This window comes from Arachis duranensis, chromosome 3 (genome assembly GCF_000817695.3).
Source record: "Arachis duranensis cultivar V14167 chromosome 3, aradu.V14167.gnm2.J7QH, whole genome shotgun sequence".
In the NCBI taxonomy this organism is placed as follows: Eukaryota; Viridiplantae; Streptophyta; class Magnoliopsida; order Fabales; family Fabaceae; genus Arachis; species Arachis duranensis.
Window position 1 is genome coordinate 18,613,613 of NC_029774.3, and position 25,136 is coordinate 18,638,748.

General features: G+C 37.3%; 1 protein-coding gene, 1 long non-coding RNA gene and 1 other non-coding gene across 3 annotated transcripts; 2 read left to right on the plus strand and 1 right to left on the minus strand.

Moving 5' to 3' along the window:
- The first annotated feature begins 971 nt into the window (after positions 1-971).
- LOC107477819 (uncharacterized) lies at positions 972-2,012 on the plus strand. The gene is made up of 2 exons (XM_016097887.1): positions 972-1,551; positions 1,603-2,012. The coding sequence occupies exons 1-2, from the start codon at positions 972-974 to the stop codon at positions 2,010-2,012; spliced, it is 990 nt and encodes a 329-aa protein (XP_015953373.1).
- An 11,297-nt stretch (positions 2,013-13,309) lies between these two features.
- LOC127745846 (small nucleolar RNA R71) lies at positions 13,310-13,417 on the plus strand. The gene has a single exon (XR_008007470.1). It is a non-coding gene; the product is annotated as a small nucleolar RNA R71 (small nucleolar RNA).
- An 8,714-nt stretch (positions 13,418-22,131) lies between these two features.
- Positions 22,132-22,717, minus strand: LOC127745816 (uncharacterized). Its single transcript, XR_008007409.1, has 2 exons — positions 22,617-22,717; positions 22,132-22,392 (listed from the first exon to the last, which is right to left on the minus strand). It is a non-coding gene; the product is annotated as an uncharacterized LOC127745816 (long non-coding RNA).
- Between the last annotated feature and the right edge of the window lie 2,419 nt (positions 22,718-25,136).

The window sequence follows — 25,136 nt, forward strand, 5'->3', positions numbered from 1 at the left end:
CTTGCTTCAAGCCGACAATCTCTGTGGGATCGACCCTTACTCACGTAAGGTATTACTTGGACGACCCAGTGCACTTGCTGGTTAGTTGTGCGGGATTGCAAGAGTGTGATTGCAATTTCGTGCACCAACCATCATTCACACTACTATATGTACTAAATTTTAATTTTTAGAGGTCGTAATACATTGCCATCTCTAAATTATGACTTAAGCATAAGACTCTGTATGGCAAGGTGTTACATTATGGTATCAGAGCAGTTCATTCCTGTAGAGCCTGAGGGACGGACTGACTATGCTTCTATGCATTATCTATATGTGTGTTATGTGCTATTAGTATATCTACTTGATATAATTGGCATAAACGTTCATGAGCATGCATTTGGGACTTTGAAGCACTAAACTTCCGATATTGAGACTGATCAACTTAATATCGATTGTTTGGTGTGTATAGGAACCAGGTGCCGCCTCGTGGATGCGATAGAGGTCATGGGAGAGGTCGTAGTAACCCTCAGGGGCCGGGAGCCAATCCAAATAACCTGGTAGACTTTATGGCGGCATTGGAGAACATGGCTACTGCTATGCAGGCCACAGCCCAGGCTCTTGGTCAATAGATGAACAACCATGGTAATGACAAAAATGGAGCTCAAGGCATGATGACGCTGGCAAACTTTTTGAAGGTTAATCCACCTAAGTTCAAGGGAACTACTAGCCCGACTAAAGCTGATACATGGTTTCAGGCTATGGAGCGAGCACTGCAAGCGCAGGTGGTCCCTGAGGGGCAACGTGTTGAGTTTGCTACCTATTTGCTCACTGGTGAAGCATCACATTGGTGGCAGGGAATCCGACGTCTCCTACAACTGGGTGATGACTATATCACTTGGGATGTCTTTCGGGAGGAGTTCTATAAGAAGTACTTTCCAACTTCTGCTAGGACGGCCAAGGAGCTTGAGTTGCTGTAGCTGAAGCAGGTTACTATGTCCGTATCTGAGTATACTGACAAGTTTGAGGAGCTTTTCAGGTTCTCCCGTATGTGTAAGGGGACTCCGGGAGGCTATGAGGAATGGAAGTGCGTTAAGTTTGAAGGAGGGCTCCGAAGCGATATGTTCAGCTCAGTGGGACCCATGGAGATTAGAACCTTCTCCGAGTTGGTGAACAAGTGTAGAGTTGCTGAAGAGTGTGTGAAGAAGGCAGCCACTGAGAGGGGAAGTCACAAGGTATCATTTCCACATAATCGAGGGAAGAATTTTGCACCTATAGGTCCGCCTTTCAAGTGGGGAGCTTCTTTCAAGAGAGCCAACAACAACAACAACTCCCAAGGGAGGCGATTTGGAAAGCAACCTCAGAATGAGCAAGCATGTGTTGAGTGCGTAAGTCACCATCCAAGAACCCCGTGCAAGGCCGGATGGGGCTTGTGCTACAATTGTGGAAAGGCAGGGCATAAAGCCGCTAACTGTCCAGAGAAGCAGAAGCAAGGTGCAGGAAAAGCACAGCAGACTGGTCGGGTGTTCACCACCTCAGCTATAGGCGCTGATGGATCTGAGACACTTATCCGAGGTAACTGTGAAATGACTGGTCAAACTTTAAATGCTTTATTTGATTCCGGAGCAACACATTCATTTATTATATTCGATAAGGCTAGTGAGCTAGGCTTGAAGATTGTAGTTTTAGGTTATGACCTAAAGGTATACAATGCCACCCATGAAGCCATGGTAACTAGGCTAGGATGCCCGCAAGTTTCATTTAGATTCATGCAGCGTGACTTTGTCCATAATTTAATCTGTTTGTCGATGATCGGTCTTGATCTTATCTTGGGACTAGACTGGTTATCTGAGAACCATGTCCTACTCGACTGTTCTTCAAAATTGGTGATTTTTATGCCTGAAGATACAGAAGTACCGATTGTATTGAATAGTTACTACCTGAATTCAATGATGGTGAATTGTTCGGGAACCAAATGTCAGGGTATCTTGTTGTTGACCGCGGGTGTTTTGGGTGATGATCAAAGGTTGGAGTAAATTCCGGTGGTGTGTAAGTTTTTGGAAGTGTTTCCCAACGACATTGATGAATTTCCACCCAACCGAGAGGTTGAGTTTGCTATTGAATTGGTGCCTGGAGCAGGGACAATCTTGAGTGCTCCTTATAGGATGTCACCGATAAAGATGGCCGAGCTAAAGTCTCAGTTAGAGGACTTGTTGGGTAAGAACTTTATCCGACCAAGTGTTTTCCTGTGGGGTGCTCCAGTATTACTGGTAAAGATGAAAGACGGGAGTATGCATCTCTGTGTGGATTACAGGCAGCTGAATAAGATTATAATAAAGAATAAGTACCCGTTGCCGAGAATTGATGATCTCATAGATCAGTTACAAGGAGCTGGGATTTTTTCCAAGATCGATTTGCGATCCGGTTATCACCAGATAAGGGTGAGGGGAGAGGATATCCCTAAGACCACTTTCAGGACTCGTTATGGTCATTATGAGTACACTGTAATGTCTTTTGGATTGACAAATTCTCATGCATTGTTTATGGACTATATGAACAGAGTTTTCTGTCCGTTTCTAAATAAATTCGTTGTTGTCTTCATCGATGACATACTGATTTATTCCAAGACTGAAGAAGAGCATGCGGAACACTTAAGGACTGTGTTGTAGATACTAAAGGAGAAGAAACTCTATGGGAAACTGTCTAAGTGTGAGTTTTGGAAGAGTGAGGTGAAGTTTCTAGGTCACGTGGTGAGTAAGAAAGGGATAGTTGTAGACCCATCTAAGGTGGAGGCGGTAATAGATTGGAAGTGAACAACCTTAGTAACAGAGATAAGAAGTTTTCTGGGCTTAGCTGGCTATTACAGAAGGTTTATCAAGGGCTTTTCACAGATAGCTTTGCCATTGACAAAGTTAACCCGCAAGGACGCACCATTCATTTGGACTCCTGAGTGCGAAGAGAGCTTCCAGGCGTTGAAACAAAAGTTGACCACCGCACCTGTGTTGGTGTTACCTGAGCCAAATGAGTCATTCGAGGTGTACTGTAATGCCTCACTGAAGGGTCTAGGGTGCATGCTGATGCAGCATCGTAATGTGGTGGCGTATGCCTCACGGCAGTTGAGACCTCATGAAGTTAATTATCCTACATGCGATTTGGAACTTGCTGCAGTTATGTTTGCGCTAAAGGTGTGGAGGCATTACCTCTATAGGGTTAAGTTCCAAGTTTTCTCTTTGATCAGAAAGAGCTCAATATGCGACAAAGGAGGTGGATGGAATTATTGAAGGACTACGACTTTGAGTTGAATTACCATCTGGGAAAGGCGAATGTAATGGCAGATGCGCTAAGTCGGAAGTCGTTGTATGCTACTTGGATGATGCTCCGGGAAGAGGAGTTACTCAAGGAATTTAAGAGTCTGAAAATCGGTGTTCAAGAAGTGTCTGAAACTCTGTGTTTGAGTCGATTACAGATCTCCAGTGATTTCAAATCCGAACTCCTAAAGGCTCATGAAAATGATGAAGCGTTATGGAAGGTGTTACTGGCTATTGAGCAAGGGAAACAGTGGAGAGTGTCGGAGGATCAAGATGGGTTATGGAGATTCAAGGGTAGGATCATTGTGCCAGATGTTGGCACTTTGCGGCAAGATATCTTAAAGGAAGCACACAAAAGTGGATTCTCCATTCACTCGGGCAGTACTAAGATGTACCATGATCTAAAGGCGATGTTTTGGTGGCCGGGTATGAAGAATGATGTGACGGAATATGTTTCGAAGTGTTTAACTTGTCAGAAGGTGAAGATCGAACACCAAAGACCCGCCGGGACGTTGCAACCTTTAGAGGTTCCACAATAGAAGTGGAAAAGCATTGCGATGGACTTTGTGTCGGGATTGCCTAAGACTAGGGCCGGTTTTGATGCTGTCTAGGTGATCGTGGACCGACTGACGAAGTCAGCTCACTTTTTACCCATTCGGATGACTTACACCCTTGAGGAGATAGCACGGTTATACATAAAGGAGATTGTGAGACTTCATGGTGTACCTGCTACTATAATCTCTGATAGAGATCCTCGTTTCACTTCGAGGTTTTGGGGTGCATTTCAGAAAGCTTTTGGAACCCGATTAAGCTTGAGTACAGCTTACCATCCTCAAACAGATGGTCAATCTAAGAGGACGATCCAAACCTTGGAAGTATGTTGAGGGCTTGTGTTCTGGATCAGTCGGCGAGCTGGGATCAATATATGCCGCTAGTGGAGTTTGCATACAATAATAGTTACCATGCGAGCATCGGAATGACGCCGTATGAGGCTTTGTATGGAGGAAATGTCAATCTCCGCTATGCTGGTATGAAGCTGGAGAGAAAGGCTTGTTGGGACCGGAAATGATAGCTGAGACCACTGAACAAGTCAAGAAGATCCGAGATAGGATGCTTACTGCTCAGAGTCGTCAGAAGAGTTACACCGATCAGAGGCAGAAGCCCTTGGAATTTGACGAAGGAGAGCATGTTTTCCTTAAGGTTACTCCAACCACAGGAGTAGGTAGGGCAATTAAAGCAAAGAAGCTGAATTCTCGGTACATCGGATGGCTCTACCACCTCACTTTTCGAACCTGCATGACGTATTTCACGTGTCGCAGCTTCGAAAGTATACCCCTGATGCTAACCATGTGTTAGAACCTGAGTCGGTTCAATTGAAAGAGGATCTGACGCTTCCAGTGGCTCCGGTCAGAATTGACAATACGAGTATCAAATAATTGCGTGGAAAAGAGGTTTCGTTAGTCAAAAAGTGGCATGGAGTCGAGCCGGTGCTGAGGAACACACTTGGGAACTTAAGTCCGAGATGCGAGCTGACTACCCGCATTTATTCTTAGGTAATTGAATTTGAATTTTGTGGGCGAAATTTCCAATTTGGTAGGTAGAATGTAAAATCTGGTTAATTAATGGCTAATTAATCCATAAATGAGAATTTATTCTAGAAACCAAAAATGTGATTTTTATGGCTTAATGTGATAGAGGAGATTGAGACGAGAATTTCGGTACCAATTTTGTGGGATTCGGACTAAGATTGGACCGAACAGGCCAAACTGGGCCAATCGGACCCATATTGGGCCTTGGTCCAACCTAACTAAACCAAAACCTTAATTTTCAGCACTCTCTCTCCTCACTAGCACTAAGAACACGCTGAAAATGGAAGGGAGAGGGGGAAGAACACTCTCTCAAGTTCTTTCTCTCATTTGATCTTCAAACTACCATAACTTTTGATCTAGAGCTCCGATTGTCACACCGTTTGTGGCCACACGTTCACCGCGAAGAGCTCTACAAAACCCATACAATCAATCTTGAGGTAAGCCACAGTTTGTTGCTCGAATTCCAGCCCCTTATTTTCGAGTTTCATAGAGTAATATGTTGAGATTTTGGGCTCTTTGATGTTGTAGGACCCAAATCTCTTGAAGGAGAAGGTTAATCTTGTCTCCTTAGACCTTGGGTGTGGTAAGGTTCTCAACCCTAGTATAATATATTGTTATATGATGTTTGGGTATTGAGATGTTGTAGTTGGATATGATATTTGGAGGTGTTGAGACCTTGAGAGCTTGTGGAAAAGTGAATTGGAAGTGCTCCAGTTGAGCTTGGGAAGTCAACTAAGGTATGATCTCGGTTTCTCATATTTAAAATTTAATGTGGTGGGAAATACTTAGGCTAAAGGCCCTAAGATAGGTATTGAATTGTTGATGTTATTGAATGGTTGAGATATATGATGTGATCATATATGTGATTATGAATATTGATGCCTTGATGGTGTGATATATGAGAAATTGCATGTTGTGATATATGTGTGATGAATGATTGAGGTTGAATTGTGGTGGGACCATGTTGATGGTAAGAATAATATTGATTATGTATATTGATGGTTAATTGGAAATGGTATTATTGGAAATTGGGATAAGGAAGGATGTATAACATGTTAATGTGTTTGTCCTTTAACCATTTGGTTGAAAAGTGTTAAAATGGTTAGATAGTGATTTTGTGAATTATGGTAAGTGTTAATGTGTGAGTTGAGGAGGCTTGATGTTAATTTTGGTATGTTTGGATTGATTTTAAAAAGGGATGAAATTGGCATGTTTTGGTTGATTTTGAAAAGGGTTGAAAATGACTTGTTTTGAAAATGGCACTTGTGGTTTTGTATGAAAACATTATTTTTGGGCATATTTTATGGGACATAACTTGGACTCCGAATCCCCGTTTTGTGTCAAATTTATTTAGAAATGAAATTGTATCCGGGATGTTCATGCCGTTCAAAGAACGGGCAAAAAATGTTTTAAAATGAAGAAGTTATGTCCGTTGGAAAATTGGGGGTTTAATTTGTGGATTCTGCAACTTTTAACTTAGAAAAATTTTAAGTAGAATACCCACCCACGCGTAGGCGTGCCTGACGCGTGCGCGTCATTTTTCAGAAAGGCACCATCCACGCGTGCGCGTGGTGCAGGCGTGCGCGTCGATGCGCTGCACCAAATGCCCAGCCATTTTCCCGAGAGTTGTGCCAGAGTTGTGCTAGTTTAGTGCTTGGGACACAAACGCACTCACGCGTAGGTGTGGCTGACGCGTACGCATCATTTGACTGTTGTTCCATCCACGCACGTGCAGAATGCGTACGCGTGGCCCTGTTTTCATCTCAAAGTTGATTTTTGAGTTTTAAAAGCCAAATTTCATAATTCTAAGCCTCCGATCTCACCACCTATGTCTTAAATCATTATGATATGGCTAACAATGAGAAGAAGAGCTAGGGGATGTGGTAACTTGCGAGTGAAGCAAGGGAAAATGAATGATCAATGAGGATCAAAGATGACTATATGAGATGTGGAGGATGGCGATGGAAGTACTGTATGTGCCATGAGCCTAAGGGCTGCAATTGTTATGAATTGGCTGGTTATGGATTTAATCGTGAGCCGGATGAATGGATTATGGCCGTGTTACGGCGGTGCCATTATTGATTATGGCCGTGTATAAATGCATATATGCTATTGAATGAAATGTGAATGTTGCACTTCCACTATCTGAGACACGAGTTTTCCTGGAAGAAAGTAGTGGCAAGCCATCACGTGCTCCAGGTGGAGACTCGAGACTCTGTTGACCCTATGTCATAAGGGTGGCCGGGCACTGTGAAAGCCCCGGATGAGCTCGCTCCCGTGAATATACACCATTGATGGTGTTGGATATGGATCATGATTATGATCTCGATTATGTTGAGTATAACTCGATTTGGGGATGTGATGCATGGAAACTTGTCTCTCAACAAATTTTCCTTCGGCAAGTATACCGAATTATCTTCAAGTAAAACTTACTATAGAGTGAGGTCGAATCCCACAAGGATTGATTGGTCAAGCAACTTTAGTTAGAAGAATATGCTAGTTGAGCTAAACAGAATTTAGATTGAGATGTAGAAATTTAAATGACTAGAAAGTAAATAGCAGAAATTAAAGTGCAGAATCTTAAATGGGAAATTGGGGTAATACTTATAAAAGTAAATGGCAGAAATTAAAGAGAATGGGTAAGATCAGAAATGGGGAGATCATTGGGTTTAGGAGATGTTGCGATTCTCCGGATCAAGTTCATTTTCATCTCTTCCTCAATCAATGCATTCATTGATCTCCTTGGCAATCTTAAGTGATTGAATCCCAATTCCTTGGTAATCCAATCTCTCAAATCTTGATCAATAGCCAATTCCTTGGTCAATTGCTCATGAGAAGAGATGAAGTATGGTCACTGATTATACCACATACATTTCCCAATTCAAGTATTGAGGGGATTATAGTCACATATCCATCCCAACCCAAATTGGTCCAGCATGAGAAAGCAATTCTAGCATGATCTCTTCATTCCTCTTCCAAGGTTCCGAAGAGATCCAATTATGGAGAGTTTCTTTTCCAAGATAACTAACCAATTGAATTAAGATTGAAAGCTTTCTAGTAAAATCAAGAGAAAAGATAGAAGAAAAAGAATGAAAACTAATATTGATCTATCAAATTACAACAGAGCTCTCTAACCCAATGAAAGGGGTTTAGTTGTTCATAGTTCTAGGAATAAAAAATGGCAGAAAAGAAGAATCCATGCTAGAAGTACAGAAAAGTAAATATGCAGAGAGTAGTTCTCCCAGGTCCAAAAGTCTCTAGCTAGTTCAAAACTACTCCTATATATACTACTCTTCATGATCTTCTAGTGAGTTCTTCAAGTCTTGGATATAGGCTTTGGACCTTGAGTTGAAGCAATTCTCATCTTTAGTGGGCCCATCTTGCAGAGAAATATGAATTTAGGCTCGGGCACTTAGTGAGATTAATCGTGGAATACATTTCTGGGTGCGAGAACGTTAGTGGCATTCACCTTTTCCACTAACGATCCACCCTTATATGCCTACGTTATTCTCAACGTTAGAAGTCTTAACGTGACTTCTAACGTTCCTTCTCAATTCTTGGCCAACGTTAATGGGACACACTTTTCCCATTAACGTTGGCTTGTGCCCCTTTTCGCAAACGTTAATGGGAATCACTTTTCCCATTAACGTTGCTTGCCTTTTGCCCCCTACATTAGGTCTCACGTTAGCTTAGCTAACGTAGCTCTTAACGTGGGCACCTATCACCTTCGAGAGCGTTAGTGACACTCACCTTTGTCACTAACGCTCTAATTGCCTTAAGCCCCTACGTTAGAACCCACGTTAACTAAGTTAACGTGGCTCTTAACGTAGTAATGAAGCCATCTTCCAACGTTAGTGACAAAAGTGAGTGTCACTAACGTTGGTTCTTTGAACCCCACTCCACGTTAACTTTCACGTTAATAATCTTAACGTGAGAGTTAACGTAGGCAATGCAAATGATCCAACGTTAGTGACAAAAGTGAGTGTCACTAACGTTGGCATTATTGATCCTCGTCCACGTTAGAGTTCACGTTAACTTAGTTAACGTGACTCTTAACGTGGGGCATTGCCTAGTTTCCCAACGTTAGTGGTGTTCACTTTTACAACTAACGTTGAGGAGATACGTTATTGGAGTTCACGTTTCTCATTAACGTGGAGTCCTCTTTTTCTTCTACGTTAAGAACTAACGTGGTACTTAACGTAGGCTATGAATGGCTTCGCAGGCGTTATTAGTGATCACTTTTCTCATTAACTTTGTAAGCCAATTGCCATCCCACGTTAGTAGTCACGTTAACTAAGTTAACGTGAATGCTAACGTGATTCTTCCATGCTTCATTTGTCCTGAAATCAAGCGATTAAAGTGCATCAAAGCTCTCTCCAAAATCATGAGATTTTGCATCATTAAAATATCATGTAATTCTGGCAAAAAAATCTCATGAAATCATGCAAAATTCACAATAGTTGCTTGAATGAAGGTGTAAGTGTATTTTCACCCAAAACTTGCCTTGTTTACTAGGAAAATGCATGAAAATACCCTAAAATAGTAAAGAAAAGGTTAGTGAAACTGGCCTAAATGCCCTGGCATCACAACACCAAACTTAAAGCTTGCTTGTCCCTAAGCAAGTACTGAAGCATAAGAAAAATGAAATAAAAGAACAAGAAGATAATATGGAAATAGCATTCATGGTTCATGGAGTTTCATGCATAGCAACTTAGGTTCTTTCCTTTTAGGTTTCAAGCCTTTATCAAATCCCTAGTCACTCTCTTGATTGCATCCCTTGAGGCTTCTTTCTTATTGATCCTTCTTTTTTTTTCTTTTCAAAGTTTATTTTTCTTTTTGCTAGGTGTTTTGTAAGAGGGCGACTTTTTATGATAAGTTTTCAGCCAACACTCCCAAACCAGTTGGTTTTAAGGTGCTAGGTGTTAAGACACCCCTAAGGACTTACTCCCTCAAGTTTCTTTCCCTCGTACATACACACCACATGCACATGGTTTGTTATTCTTTCTTTCTTGAGACCTTGGTGTCCAGCACCTCTTTGGGTTACTAAGTGCTCTATAACAAGGGTTACTCTTGATAGTGGACTTTCAGCTGATAATCCCAGATTAGTTAATCTAAGTTACCAAGTGATAAGGCACCCCTAAGAGCTTATTCATCCAAGTATATCCCTTGTACATAAACACCACAGACACATGCCTAAGTTTCAAAACCCTTGGTGCCTAGCATTGTTCCTTTTTGTGTTCCCTTTCTTATTTTCACTTGTATTACTCTTTTTTCTTTTCTTGTTGGGATCTTATTATTTAGCTAGCCTCAAGAAATGTGTCTCAAACTTATGACTTAGGATGGATAGTTGCTTTCTTTCCTTTCTTGGTGAACCAACTTAGCTTACTAATCATCCTACCACAAACACTTAGAATGCACTTCACAAAATGACTCCATTCTTGTTCTTTCCATAACATTTTCTTTTTGATTAACTTAAAGAGACAAGCATACAAGTAAGAAAGGTGAAAGTGAACATTCAAGACATTAGGCTCAATAACATAGACTTAAACAAGGAGAATTGAAGACAGAATTGAAAAGGTTCCAACTAACGAGCAACTATTAATCAAAGGTGCATTTGGACTTCCAATTTTAACATTCTCAGCATATGGAATTAAGTAACAATACAACCTTCGAGTGATGGTTTCTAGTTGTCCTCCTCTTTGTCATCATCCATAGTCTTTGCTACTTTACCTCCTTGGATGAAGATGCCCCATTTCCTCATAAGGTTCCTGCAAAGTTATTGAAAGTTGCTTTTTTCTGAAGCACTTGAGAAATAGTTAGCTTGCATGTATGCTTGTGAACTTCTGAACTGGATTTGGTGTGTGAACACCAAACTTAGTTCCTTGCCCAGTACAAAAGTTTGCATACATGCAGAGAACCTTATATCATGTTGTTAACAAGACAATTCTTAACTGGAAACTAAACTACAGCTAAGTGATTCCCTTGATTGGTTGGAGCTAGCAATGTGTTTTTGGGGGTGTAGTGTGATTCTAACTAATATCTTTGGTGGGACACCAAACTTAGAATTACACTTTCACTCTTGGATTGTTTTGGTGTGGAACACCAAACTTAGCTCCTCGCAATATAGGGGAAACAACTTGTGATCTTTATTGAAGTGAAGATGAAAAGGAAACTACCTCAGGTTGGGTTGCCTCCCAACAGAGCGCTCTTTTAGTGTCGCTAGCTCGACGATTCCTCCATTACTTGAGATGATACTTTACTCTGGAGTTTTCCCCCATGTTGCCCATATAATGCTTTAACCTTTGTCCGTTCACAGTGAAAGTCCTCTCTGAACTTTCATCCATGATTTCTATGTGTCCATATGGCGAGACTTTTGTGACAAGAAAAGGTCCGGCCACCTTGATTTGAGTTTTCCTGGGAACAGTCTCAATTTGGAATTGTAGAGGAGTACTTGTTGCCCCTTTTCGAAACTCCTGGGTGCAATATGCAGGTCATGTCTTCTCTTTGCTTTTTCTTTATAAATCTTGGCATTCTCATAGGCTTGTGATCTAAATTCCTCCATCTCTTGCAGCTGCAAGACCCTCTTTGCACCAGCAGTAATGCTGTCAAAATTTAGTATCTTGAGAGCCTAAAGAGCTTTGTGTTCTAGCTCCAGCGGTAAATGACAGGCTTTCCCATACACCAGTTGATATGGGGACATTCCAATTGGTGTTTTGAATGCTGTTCGGTATGCCCAAAGAGCATCATCTAGCTTCTTCGCCCAATCCTTTCTTGATGCACCCACAGTCTTTTCCAAAATTCTTTCTAGCTCTCAGTTGGATATCTCAGTTTGCCCACTTGTTTGGGGATGGTAAGGTGTGGCAACCTTATGTTTTACCCCATATCGTAGGAGGAGAGCTTCTAGTGGTTTGTTACAAAAATGACTCCCTCCATCACTGATAAGTGCTCGAGGGACTCCAAAACGGCTAAAGATATTCTTCCTGAGGAAGTTCATGACCATCTTGTTATCATTCGTTGGAGTGGCAATAGCCTCTACCCACTTGGAAACATAATCCACTGCTACCAAGATGTACTTGTTTGAATATGAGGTTGGGAATGGTCCCATGAAATCGATTCCGCACACATCAAACAGTTCCAGTTCCAAGATGAAATTTTGTGGCATCTCATTTCCTTTGGGCAAGTTTCCAGATCTTTGGCATTCATTACAGCTCTTTACTAGTTCTTTAGCATCCTTGAAAAGGGTGGGCCAAAAGAATCCGCTTTGTAACACCTTTGCTGCAGTTCTATCCCCTCCAAAATGGCCTCCATAGCATGAGCCGTGGCAATTCCATAGGACCTCTCGTCCTTCTTCTTCCGAGACACATCTTCTAAGGATTCCATCTGAACATTTCTTGAAGAGATATGGCTCATCCCAGACAAAATATTTTGCATCATTTATGAGCTTTCTTTTTTTATGTTTATTGATCCCTAGAGGTAGAGCCCCGGTTGCCTTGAAGTTGGCAATGTCTGCAAACCATGGTGCTTTGTGAATTGTCATCAATTGCTCATTAGGGAAGAGCTCGTTCACACTTGTATCATGTGTTCCACCTTCCTCATGACAGATTCTGGATAAGTGATCTGCTACTTTGTTCTCCACTCATTTCTTGTCTCTGATTTCAATATTGAATTCCTGCAACAATAAGATCCATCTTATTAGTCTTGGTTTTGATTCTTGCTTGGCAAATAAATATTTAAGTGCTGTGTGATCTGTGAAAATAATCACTTTAGCACCAATGAGATATGATCTGAACTTGTCACATGCAAAAACTATTGCTAGCAACTCCTTTTCAGTAGTGGTATAGTTTCTTTGAGCACCATTGAGGACTTTGCTAGCATAGTATATCACATGGACTAAGTTATCTTTCCTCTACCCTAACACGGCCCCAAGTGCAAAATCAGATGCATCACACATCAATTCAAAGGGTAAGTTCCAATCAGGTGGGGAAATGATAGGAGCAGAGGACAATTTCTTTTTCAAGTTTTCAAATGCTAGCATGCATTTCTCATCAAAATTAAATGGTGTATCAGACATTAGGAGATTGCTTAAGGGCTTGGCTATCTTTGAAAAATCTTTAATATACCTTCTATAAAAGCCAGCATGCCCCAAAAAGCTCCTAATTGCCTTGACATCACTGGGTGGAGGTAACTTTTCAATTAGCTCCACCTTAGCTCTGTCTACCTCAATGCCTTGATTAGAAACTTTATGGCCAAGAACTATTCCCTCTGTCACCATGAAGTGACATTTTTCCCAGTCCAAGACTAAGTTGGTTTCTTGACATCTATGGCTTCTTCAACAGTTTTCTTCTTGTTTAAAGAACCTTCTGATGAATGATCTACAGCCTTCTTTGACTCATAGGAAAGACCTTCATAGAAGATGTGAAGTTGAACCCACTCATTAAACATCTCTGGTGGGCATCTCCTTGTCAAGTCTTTGAATCTCTCCCATGCTTCATAAAGTGTCTCACCATCTTGTTGCCTGAAAGTCTGCACCTCAGTTCTTAGCCTATTAATCATTTGAGGGGGATAAAATCTTGCTAAAAACTTGTTCACTACCTCCTCCCAATCTGTCAGGCTTTCTTTTGGGAAGGATTCAAGCCACTTTGTTGCCTTGTCCCTGAGTGAAAAGGGGAACAAGAGCAACCTATAGACATCCGGGTGGACTCCATTTGACTTCACTGTGTCACAAATTCTCAAGAAGGTGGTCAAGTGTTGGTTAGGGTCTTCTTGAGCACCTCCTCCAAATGAGCAATTATTTTACACCAAAGTGATGAGCTAAGGTTTTAGCTCAAAATTGTTGGCATGTATGGTGGGTTTCTGAATGCTGCTTCCACAGTTTCCTAGATTAGGATTGATATAGGATCCTAAGACCCTCATTTCATGCCCAACCCGGTTTGCATGGCCTTCTCTGGCATGATTATAAGCTTCTTCTTCATGATTGTTCTCCAAATTCTCTTCCATGTTGGGTTCAAAATACTCTTCCTCTTCCTCAGCACTAACAATTCTTTTTCCTCTTGCTTCCCTTTTTCATCTCCAAAGGGTTCTCTCAGGTTCTGAATCAAAGGATGTTGAGATTCCTTATCTTCTCCCTGTCATACAACAAACAGAATGCACAACAGGAGATATAGTGAAGACAATTTTTGTTAGAATGATTGTTAGTGTGAGTGATGCAATTTATCAAATAGTTAGTGTGTTAGTGAGCTGAATTATGATAAACTAAGAAAAGAGAACAGAAAATAGAGAGGGTATAGAGGGTGAGGAAGAAATTAAAAACAAACTAAGGTAAATTACTGAATATAGAAAAGAATAACGAAAAATGCTCAATCTAGTGATCTTCTAGCTTAATCATTGTTGATTCAAAATCAATCCCCGGCAACGGCGCCATAAACTTGATGCATGAAAACTTGTCTCTCAACAAATTTTTCTTTGGCAAGTATACTGAATTATCGTCAAGTAAAACTCACTATAGAGTGAGGTCGAATCCCACAGGGATTGATTGGTCAAGCAACTTTAGTTAGAAGAATATGCTAGTTGAGCTAAACAGAATTTAGATTGAGATGCAGAAATTTAAATGACTAGAAAGTAAATAGCAGAAATTAAAGTGCAGAATCTTAAATGGGAAATTGGGGTAATACTTATAAAAGTAAATGGGAGAAATTAAAGAGAATGGGTAAGATCAGAAATGGGGAGATCATTGGGTTTAGGAGATGTCGCAATTCTCCGGATCAAGTTCATTCTCATCTCTTCCTCAATCAATGCATTCATTGATCTCCTTGGCAATCTTAAGTGATTGAATCCCAATTCCTTGGTAATCCAATCTCTCAAATCTTAATCAATAGCCAATTCCTTGGTCAATTGCTCATGAGAAGAGATGACGTATGGTCACTGATTATACCACATACATTTCCCAATTCAAGTATTGGTAGGATTATAGTCACATATCCATCCCAACCCAAATTGGTCCAGCATGAGAAAGCAATTCTAGCATGATATCTTCATTCCTCTTCCAAGGTTCCGAAGAGATCCAATTATGGAGAGTTTCTTTTCCAAGATAACTAACCAATTGAATTAAGATTGAAAGCTTTCTAGTAAAATCAAGAGAAAAGATAGAAGAAAAAGAATGAAAACTAATATTGATCCATCAAATTACAGCAGAGCTCCCTAACCCAATGAAAGGGGTTTAGTTGTTCATAGCTCTAGGAATCAAAAATGGAAGAAAAGAAGAATCCATGCTAGAAGTACAGAAAAGTAAATATGCAGAGAGTAGTTCTCCCAGGTCCAAAATTCTCTAGCTAGTACAAAACTACTCCTATATATACTACTCTTCATTATCTTCTAGTGAGTTCTTCAAGTCTTGGATGTGGGCTTTGGACCTTGAATTGAAGCAATTCTCATCTTTAGTGGGCCCATCTTGCAGAGAAATATGAATTTAGGCTCGGGCACTTAGTGAGATTAATCGTGGAATACATTTCTGGGTGCGAGAACGTTAGTGGCATTCACCTTTTCCACTAACGTTCCACCCTTATATGCCCACGTTATTCTCAACGTTAGAAGTCTTAACGTGACTTCTAACGTTCCTTCTCAATTCTTGGCCAACGTTAATGGGACTCACTTTTCCCATTAACGTTGGCTTGTGCCCCTTTTCGTAAACGTTAATGGGAATCACTTTTTCCATTAACGTTGCTTGCCTTTTGCCCCCTACGTTAGGTCTCACGTTAGCTTAGCTAACGTAGCTCTAAACGTGGGCACCTATCAACTTCGAGAGCGTTAGTGACACTCACCTTTGTCACTAACGCTCTAATTGCCTTAAGCCCCTACGTTAGAACCCACGTTAACTAAGTTAACGTGGCTCTTAACGTAGTAATGAAGCCATCTTCCAACGTTAGTGACAAAAGTGAGTGTTACTAATGTTGGTTCTTTAAACCCCACTCCACGTTAACTTTCACGTTAACAATCTTAACGTGAGAGTTAACGTAGGCAATACAAATGATCCAACGTTAGTGACAAAAGTGAGTGTCACTAACGTTGGCATTGTTGATCCTCGTCCACGTTAGAGTTCACGTTAACTCAGTTAACGTGACTCTTAACGTGGGGCCTTGCCTAGTTTCCCAACGTTAGTGGTGTTCACTTTTACCACTAACATTAAGGAGAAACGTTATTGGAGTTCACATTTCTCATTAACGTGGAGTCCTCTTTTTCTTCTACGTTAAGTACCATGTTAACTTAGTTAACGTGGTTCTTAACGTAGGCTATGAATGGCTTCGCAGGCGTTATTGGTGATCACTTTTCTCATTAACGTTGTAAGGCAATTGCCATCCCACGTTAGTAGTCACATTAACTAAGTTAACGTGAATGCTAACGTAATTCTTCCATGCTTCATTTGTCCTAAAATCAAGCGATTAAAGTGCATCAAAACTCTAGCCAAAATCATGATATTATGCATCATTAAAATATCATGTAATTCTGGCAAAAAAATCTCATGAAATCATGCAAAATTCACAATAGTTGCTTGAATCAAGGTGTAAGTGTATTTTCACCCAAAACTTGCCTTGTTTACTAGGAAAATGCATGAAACTACCCTAAAACAGTAAAGAAAAGGTCAGTGAAACTGGCCTAGATGCCCTGGCATTAGGATGCATGACAGAGGGACAGTCCAATGGTTAGCTATCAGGACTTGTCGGGTTGGCTATATAACCAACAGATGATATCATCAGCCATTAGAACATGCATTCATCATATGCATACTATGTGAATTGTTTGAAATTGCTTATCTGACTCCAGACGACTGAAGGATTTGGAATGGGAAGTATTAGTTAGACTGAAGAATCCTTAGTCAGTTGCCAATTATGGTTTAGCTTGTTTATAAGCTTTGATTTATCTGGTGGAAGTTCTAGGATTGCCTTCGGCTTTCCTCTGATATTACATGTTAAATATGTGGGAACTGTTACCATGCTGGGAACCTCCGGTTCTCACCCATGCGGATTTTGTGTTTTTCAGATGCAGGACGTGAAGCTTCTCATTGAAGCATGCTGGAGACTTCTGATTTAGTGAAGATCCTTTGTTCTCGAGACTCTGTTTTGGTTTATATGTTTTTCTTAGATACTTGTTATCTCCACTAATAATACAAACTGTGATGACTCCTTCTAGATAGGATTTTGGAGAATAGGTTTTGTTGTATTCATGTCCCTTTCGGTTTCCTTGGGGTTTCCTATTTTATTTACTTGTATATATTGTTATGCTCGGACTGCTTATCTTCGCAACCGGATTTTGAGTTTTTGATATTCCTGATTTTGGCACTCTTTTGTATATATATAAGTTACGTTACCGATCGTAGTGTTGCAATTTTTGCTTACCCCTTTTCTTCAAAGGCTCCTAGTTATAACCATCATTCATACTACTATATGTACTAAATTTTAATTTTTAAAGGTCATAATACCTTGCCATCTCTGAATTATGACTTAAGCATAAGACTCTGTATGGTAGGGTGTTACAATAAATTGTATTATATTTTTTAATAAAATTTTTATTATCTATCTTGAAATAGAAAAACATATTTTACATTATTTTGGACCAATAAGTTTGTCATCGTTGTGGGCAACTGTAATATTTTGAAAGAAAATATAATTATTAGATGCTTACTTTATTTAGTCTAATATATTAGTTTTTTTAGTCAAATATTATCTTAAATTTGTGTTGATCTCAAATATTTTAACAAAAATATTTAAAATGCTGTAATCCTTCTTAGTTAAAGAATGGATAAATTTATATACTTATTACAATAGCTAACGTCTTAAACTAAGATTGTAACAGTCCAGACCACCCGCTAGCACGATATTGTCTGCTTTGACACACAAGGCCTCACGGTTTTGCCTTTGACGATAGGGATGATAGCCGAAGCCTCCACACTCACTCGTTAAAATGCATCATGCTAGGGAGAGATATCCACAACCTTATAAGGTATCCTTCGTTCCCCTCTGCAACCTATGTGGGACCTTACAATGAAAAAGCGGATAATATCGTGCTAATGAGAGTTTGAAGATAATACACTTGAATATTGGATAAATTTTTATTGTGTTTATTTCTATTATTTTATATTTCACTATTTTTTTTTGAGATTTTTCAATATCATTTCTTTGTATCTTAGTATTTAAAAAAAAGTATTTTGGTCTAATATATTTATTTTTCGATCTAATAATAATTTTTTGCAGAAAATAATACTAAATTAAGTATAAGTTAATCTCAAATTAAAATGTTATGTTGATTAGTACAAGTATTATCATATTTAATTTAATTTATTTGCATGTTAATATAATTGATTGAAAATGAATAATAAAAAAATTAGAAAATAATTAAAAAAATAAAATGTTCGCAATTATTTCAAAATAGATAATGAAGTTGGAGTTATCTCGAAGGAGACTATGATGACATAATTCTAGATGACGAATATCGATTTGTCAAAAATGGCATGATCAATGAGGAGTTATTTGAAAGGCCTGATGAGATCATCAAAAGCCATTTTCAACCATTGCATATTAAGGCAAACATTGAAGGAATGATGATTAATCACATCTTGATCGATGGAAGAGCAGCAATTAATTTGCTACCTGAAAGTATGCTCTTATTATTCCAAAAAACAGTCGAGAATTTGATTAAGACAAACTTAATTAATATTGGATTCAATGGTAAGTCGACAACCGCTCAAGGAATGATCTCACTCAGGGTTAAAGTCAGAAGCGTTGAACGACCAACAATGTTCATAGTAGTGCCTACCAAGGCAACCTTTAATATGCCTTTGGGAAGAGATTAGATCCATGGTGTAAGGACAATTCCCTTGACTTTGAATCAGAAGTTAGTGCTATGAGATGAAGATGGAAGAATCAAAGAAATTGAAGCTGATGATAGCCCCTGTTATGTCTAGCAAATGAATGTCAGTTTAAAAAAATATCATACTAGTGTCCGACCATTGGATGTTGATATGAACACCTTTGACCCCACTCTTATCAAAGGTTGCTATATAGGGACTCATAGTATGGAATTGGTCCTTAAGGCCAAAGAGAACTTGGCCATCATCTCTACTTGCATAGAGAACCAATGGGCTCGACTCTCAGCCTACATGACTGAGAAGAAGGAGTGCATGGAGAAACGTGTAGACTGTATATATGACCTGGACCCCTTAGGGTTTGAAAGGTCCAATTTAATTTCTGAAGATTTTCATAATAAAAAGGTTGAAGTACAAGATCCTTTTCATGAAGTCGAGATTGATGGAAAAGTGTGAGTGACTTACATTACTCGATGCCTAGATCCTAAATTCAAGAAAGACTCGATTGAGGTCTTGAAAAAAAATACTAAGATTACTTTGCTTGGCAGTATAAGGAGATGCCTAGTTTGGTCAGATCTTTTGTTGAACATAAGATCCTTCTCGTTGAGAATGCTCAACCAATTAAGCAAGCTCCTAGACGTTTTGCTCCTAAAATTATAGTGAAGCTCAAAGAGGAAGTCAAACATTTATTAAAAGCTGGGTTCATTTGTACAGCTACATAAGTCTAATGGATTACTAATATTTTTCCTGTTATTAAGAAAAATAGAAAGTTAAGAGTTTGTATTGATTTCATGGATTTGAATAAGGCTACACAAAAAGCTGAGTATCACTGCCAATCGCAGATATGTTGATTAATTATGCCGCAAAAAGTGAACTTTTGAGCTTATGGATGTCAAAGAAAGCCTTTTGATGCCCTGGAACCGTTGGCACTTATGAATGGTTAGTTATACCATTTGAATTGAAACATATTGGAGGTACTTACCAGAGAGTGATGAACTCGATCTTCCATGACTTTATTGGTAAGTTTATGAAAATTTACATCGATGATGTGGTAGTTAAATTTGAGTCGAAACAAGCTTATTTGTGTAATTTAGAGATGGGTTTTCAACAAATGAGATATCATCGATTTAAGATAAACCCATTAAAATGTGCTTTTGGTGTATCTGTAGAAAAATTTCTAGGATTCATTATGCAAAAAAAGAGTGACTGTCGACACCACTAAATGCCAAGCTATTTTTGACTCGTCTTCTCTTCGAAAAAAGAAAGAACTATGTACAATCTTTCTTAGATAAAGTAAATTTTCTCTGATGCTTTAAATTTAACTGAGAAAATAAAAAAATTTACTCCTCCATTGAAATTGAAGTAGGGAGAAAAATTCAGATAGAAGGAGGAGCACCAGAAGACTTTTGACAAAATAAAGCAATATTTAACTTCACCACCAAATAAAACTTCTTCGATTTCAAAGGGTCCTTACCAATTTTTTCTTTAAAACTTAATTGTTTCAAAGTATGAAACGATAGGTTTTCCTGAATCATGTGATCTTCACGTGCTTCTTTTAAATTTTCAAATTTTAAAAGATAATTATAAGAAGATAAAATAGTTTGCGCTTTTCTACAAATGTTATAACGTATCTAATGGGCTTTAGTGGGCCTTTATTGATTCAAACCCTTTTATATTCCTCAGTCTTCATCGTTGTTCATTGCTCTCATTTTTCAGCGAACACTTCTAAAAAAATCTTCATCTTCTACAAAAGCTTTTTCTCACATTTTCTTGCAAATCATTCTTCATTTGAAAATTTTATTTCCATGGCTACTCAATTCGGTCTTCACTCTAGTAGTACTTCGACTGTTACGACTACCTCATCTTCATCCACTACTATAGATGCAACTACTACTACCAACATTCCTGTTACTACCTCTACTGCAGGAATAATCATGGCATCTGCCTCAATCTTTGTCGCCAGAGCTACTACTGCTACTCCAGGTGGAACCTTTGCTACTCCCGTTTTTGCGTCCTAGGAGGGTGATGACGACGTTCACGTCGTAGGTGCTCTACCTCTGGTGACTAGCGTGTCACAATTTTATAATGATGATGGGACTTTAAGATCTCCTAATCCAAATGTAGAGACCACCACCTTATGGGGTAGCCAAGTACTACTTCCATTTCAAGTCTCCAATATCACATATTCATTCCTAGGTCTAATCTCCACCTTAGAACAAATTAAGTCGATTTCTTCTTTCTTTCCTTCTCCTCCTGAACACCTTCTTTACAAAAAAATTAAGACTACTTAGTTTGCTAGTCGAATCTTTAGAACTACATCCCCAAAATAGTCGAGCTCATTTTTTTGACATAGCTGTCGAAACTTTCTTCAACTTACAAATTTTTATGGAAGTCTCTAGGTATAGTATATGTTGTTCGACTTTCTACTTATGACCTCTCCTGCACTACCCCTTTGCTGGGGGCTAGTTTATACTTTTGGTGCCCAACCACAAATAATTTTTATTTTTCTTATAGGATGATGTGTTCGACCCTAATAAAAATCTCAGCTCTAACTGGTTTATCTCCCGACAAAAAAGATGTTTGTTGGACAACCACATGTCCTGATCATATCTATGACATTAACTTCGACTCAACCTCTGTGTCAGGCTTCATTAAAATAACATGGGTTCTGAAGGCGACCCTGTTACATATAGTGAACATGTATCCTTCCTTCCTTTTGTGACACAATACATTTGTCTTTTGTCCAAAATCAATCCAAATTTAAAAGTGTAAATACCTTTCTTTAGCCATCATACTTCACCGCAAAAAATACATCAACTTTTTCTTTCTTATTCTAGTTCAATTATATGAGACACTTTCTTATTCTTGTTATTCGTTCCGATTGCATTTATTTGTGGCGGCATATCCCCATTTCCATGGAATTTGGAGGATCTTTATATTCATTATGCACCAAATGCAAAATGATATTGTCTCAGAGTCTCCACCATTATAGTAGTAGTACAAGCTCATCGCTTCAATTACTGAACCAAATCTGAAAAGGGTCTAGAGTCTAATATAGGACTTAAAATTCAATTTTAGAGACCATAATATAGTGCAATTAGAACCTATAACTACTTTAGTGTAGAGGTTCAATTTTAGAGATTATTTTAAGATTTAAAAATCAAACTAATTATCAAATAAAAATTTACTCAAATAACTAAATAGAATATTATCTGATTTATTTTATTTGAGTAATTTTTTATTCAAATTATATTCTTTGTTTCCATTTAATAAAATCACTAATAAAAGAGTGAACTAATTATTTTAGATAAAATTGAATTTAAAAATAAAATTTATTTTGGACAAAAAGAGTAATAAAATTTAATTTTATAATAATTAATCATATATCATATTAAAACAAAAAAACACTTTAATAATTTTTTATTTTATTGATTCTCTACTTGTTTATTTTTATCAGAAAATACATAAAAAGATGTGTTCATTCAAAATACATAAGGTGAAGAACATTTGAATTAACCATCACTATGGCAGCAGCAACCACTTGTGGGATTACACTCCCAACGTTGAAAGTGATTAAGTATGATACATAAAACGCGACAAAATCCAGTATCACATGATATTGTTTTATCGCAATGATCCAACCTCCTATCGACACTGCTTGCATCTGCAATAATTAACAAAATTGATAGATTAATATAATATTTAAATATATCTTATATTCATTTAGTTAAGTATAATTATTTATGTATCTGTACTTAATTGGTTAAATACTTAAAATAAAAAATTTTATAACACAATATCGTAACTTTTATAATTAAAAGTTGCTTCCAAGCATTTTTACTCATTACAAAATGAATTATGAAAAAGAAGTAAGATAAATTTCGCTACCTAAAACAAAAACCAAAGCCACGAAAAGAATGCAAAAGAAAAACTTTGACGTACTATTAATAGCCATTTTGTCAAAAATAATTTGTGTTTTCTTGCTTTTTTGAAAGAATATGAATAATCAAGCTTATTGATCAGTCTATTTATAGGTTCTTGGAGAAAAAATTAAACCCAATATGATATTTGTTATTATAATTACAATAATAAATTGGGTCGTTAAGATAATCAAATGCCATATCTCACATTATTATTGGCAGATTTCTTACTTAATATGTACAAAATATTATTTTTAGACTTCAATTTTGTTAATTAAATATATTATTTCTAAAACCAACTTATTAAATTAATTGATTTAGTTAAAAAAAGAAAAAATTACAATGATTCTTTTATATATATATATTATTAATCATATGAATATAATTTATTATCTAAATTATTTATTTTATATTATTAAAATCAAATTCTTTTAATTAATAGCATAATTGACATGACGTATTTTAAAAGTATTTTTTAATTTAACTGAAATAAATTTAAAATTATTAAATATTTTGTTTGACTATATTAACTATAATTAATTAATTATATTAATTATTTGATTTGACTGAAATAAATTAATTGATTTTATTTTAATTTGCATTAATTTTTTATCTTATATGTTTTGATTAATAATTTTTAAAAGTGTTATAATTAATTATTTATTTGATTTGATTAAGATAGATATAAAATTATTTAATATTATATTTGACCATATTAATTATAACTACTTAATTATTTGATTTGATTGAAATAAATGAATTAATTTTTTTAAATTTGCATTAATTTTGTATGTATTTTGATTAATAATTTTTAAAAGTGTTATAATTTTTACATGACATATTTATAAGATATTTTTATTTATTTAATTTATTTCATTGAGCTAAATAATTATAGTTAATTTATTATATAAATTATTTAGTTTAATTAATTCAAATATATATGTGATCTTTTAGACAGAAATAAATAAATTAGAAGTGTTGTTTGTTTCACTTTAATTAGCATTTTGTGATGAAGACGCCTATAAAACGTGAATATGCATTTATTTTATTAATTAATCAATTTCTTGAGTTTAGTCTTATGGAAAAAACAATCCTAAAGCTGTTATAAATTATAATCCAATAGATTTGATGCTGCACTAGTGATTTTTTTTAATTATATTTATTTGTAAATTTAAAATCTTGATGTCATCTATTTAATTCCTCATTTTAAATGCATTTGTTTCATTTGTAGATAGAAAGAGTTACTTGGAAGTAGTTGATTGGTGTAGTGACTTAATAGTATCTAATGATTTATTATTAAGATGATTTAATTTTGTTTTATTATCAGACCCAATTTGGTAACCAACTTAATTAAGCTCCTTTTGATAAAATAACTTAAATAATAAATGACTCTGTTAAAAATAACTTATAAATAAGTTATTTTGTGTTTGAATTTTTAACTCTAAAAGTACTTATTTTATAGAAATGTGATGAAAAGTAGAAGTATTATAAAAGAAGTCATTTTTTTAACTTCTCTATAAGCTCCTAAATAGCTTCTTAAAAAGTTGTAATTTGGTTTTGAAAATTGCACCAGATATTAATACTACTACTTTTTATAAGTCAAAAATAAAAAAAATTACTTCTAAAGTTTTCAAACGGCCCTCAGTCAAAGATTTTTGTACCGTCATTCAATCATGTATTATTACCATTTAATATAGAAATGTTTGGCTGCGCTCTACTAATAAGGGAGTGGTTGACGAAATTGTGATCACATGCTCTTTGTACTTGTATGAAATTTAATAATTGGCTTTATTTGAATTCACAACTCCGTTCAACTAACCAGCAAGTGTACTAGGTCGTCCAAGTAATAAACCTTACGCGAGTAAGGGTCGATCACCTTACGTGAGTAAGGGTCGATCCCACAGAGATTGTTGGTATGAAGCAAGCTATGGTCACCTTGCAAATCTCAGTCAGGCGGATTCAAGGATAATTGGATTATTAGTTTAAATTTGATTAATGGAATAAGTAGAAAATAAAAAGGGATAGAAATACTTATGTAAATCAATAGTGGGAATTTCAGATAGGTGTATGGAGATGCTGTGCTCCTCTTGAAACTCTACTTCACTACTCACTCTTTCTTCAATCCTTCTTACTCCTTTCCATGGCAAGCTGTATGTATGGCATCACCATCATCAGTGGCTACTTTCAATCCTCTCGGGAAAATGGTCCTATGCGCTGTCACTGCACGGCTAATCGTCTGGAGGCATCACCCTTGCTGATGGCTACATCCCATCCTCTCAGTGAAAACGTTCCAAATGCTCTGTCACAGCACGGCTAATCATCTGTCGGTTCTCAATCAGGTTGGAATAGAATCCATTGATTCTTTTGCGTTTGTCATCACGCCCAGCCTTCAGGAGTTTGAAGCTCGTCACAGTCATTCAATTCCGGGATCCTACTCGGAATACCACAGACAATGTTAGACTTTCCGGATCCCCATGAATGCCGCCAT

Bases quoted from the DNA above. Each gene is read 5' to 3' on its own strand.
- LOC107477819 (XM_016097887.1), top strand. From the start codon at position 972: ATGTCCGTATCTGAGTATACTGACAAGTTTGAGGAGCTTTTCAGGTTC. The intron at 1,552-1,602 runs GTAACTGTGAAA...TTGATTCCGGAG, and splicing joins ATCTGAGACACTTATCCGAG to CAACACATTCATTTATTATA.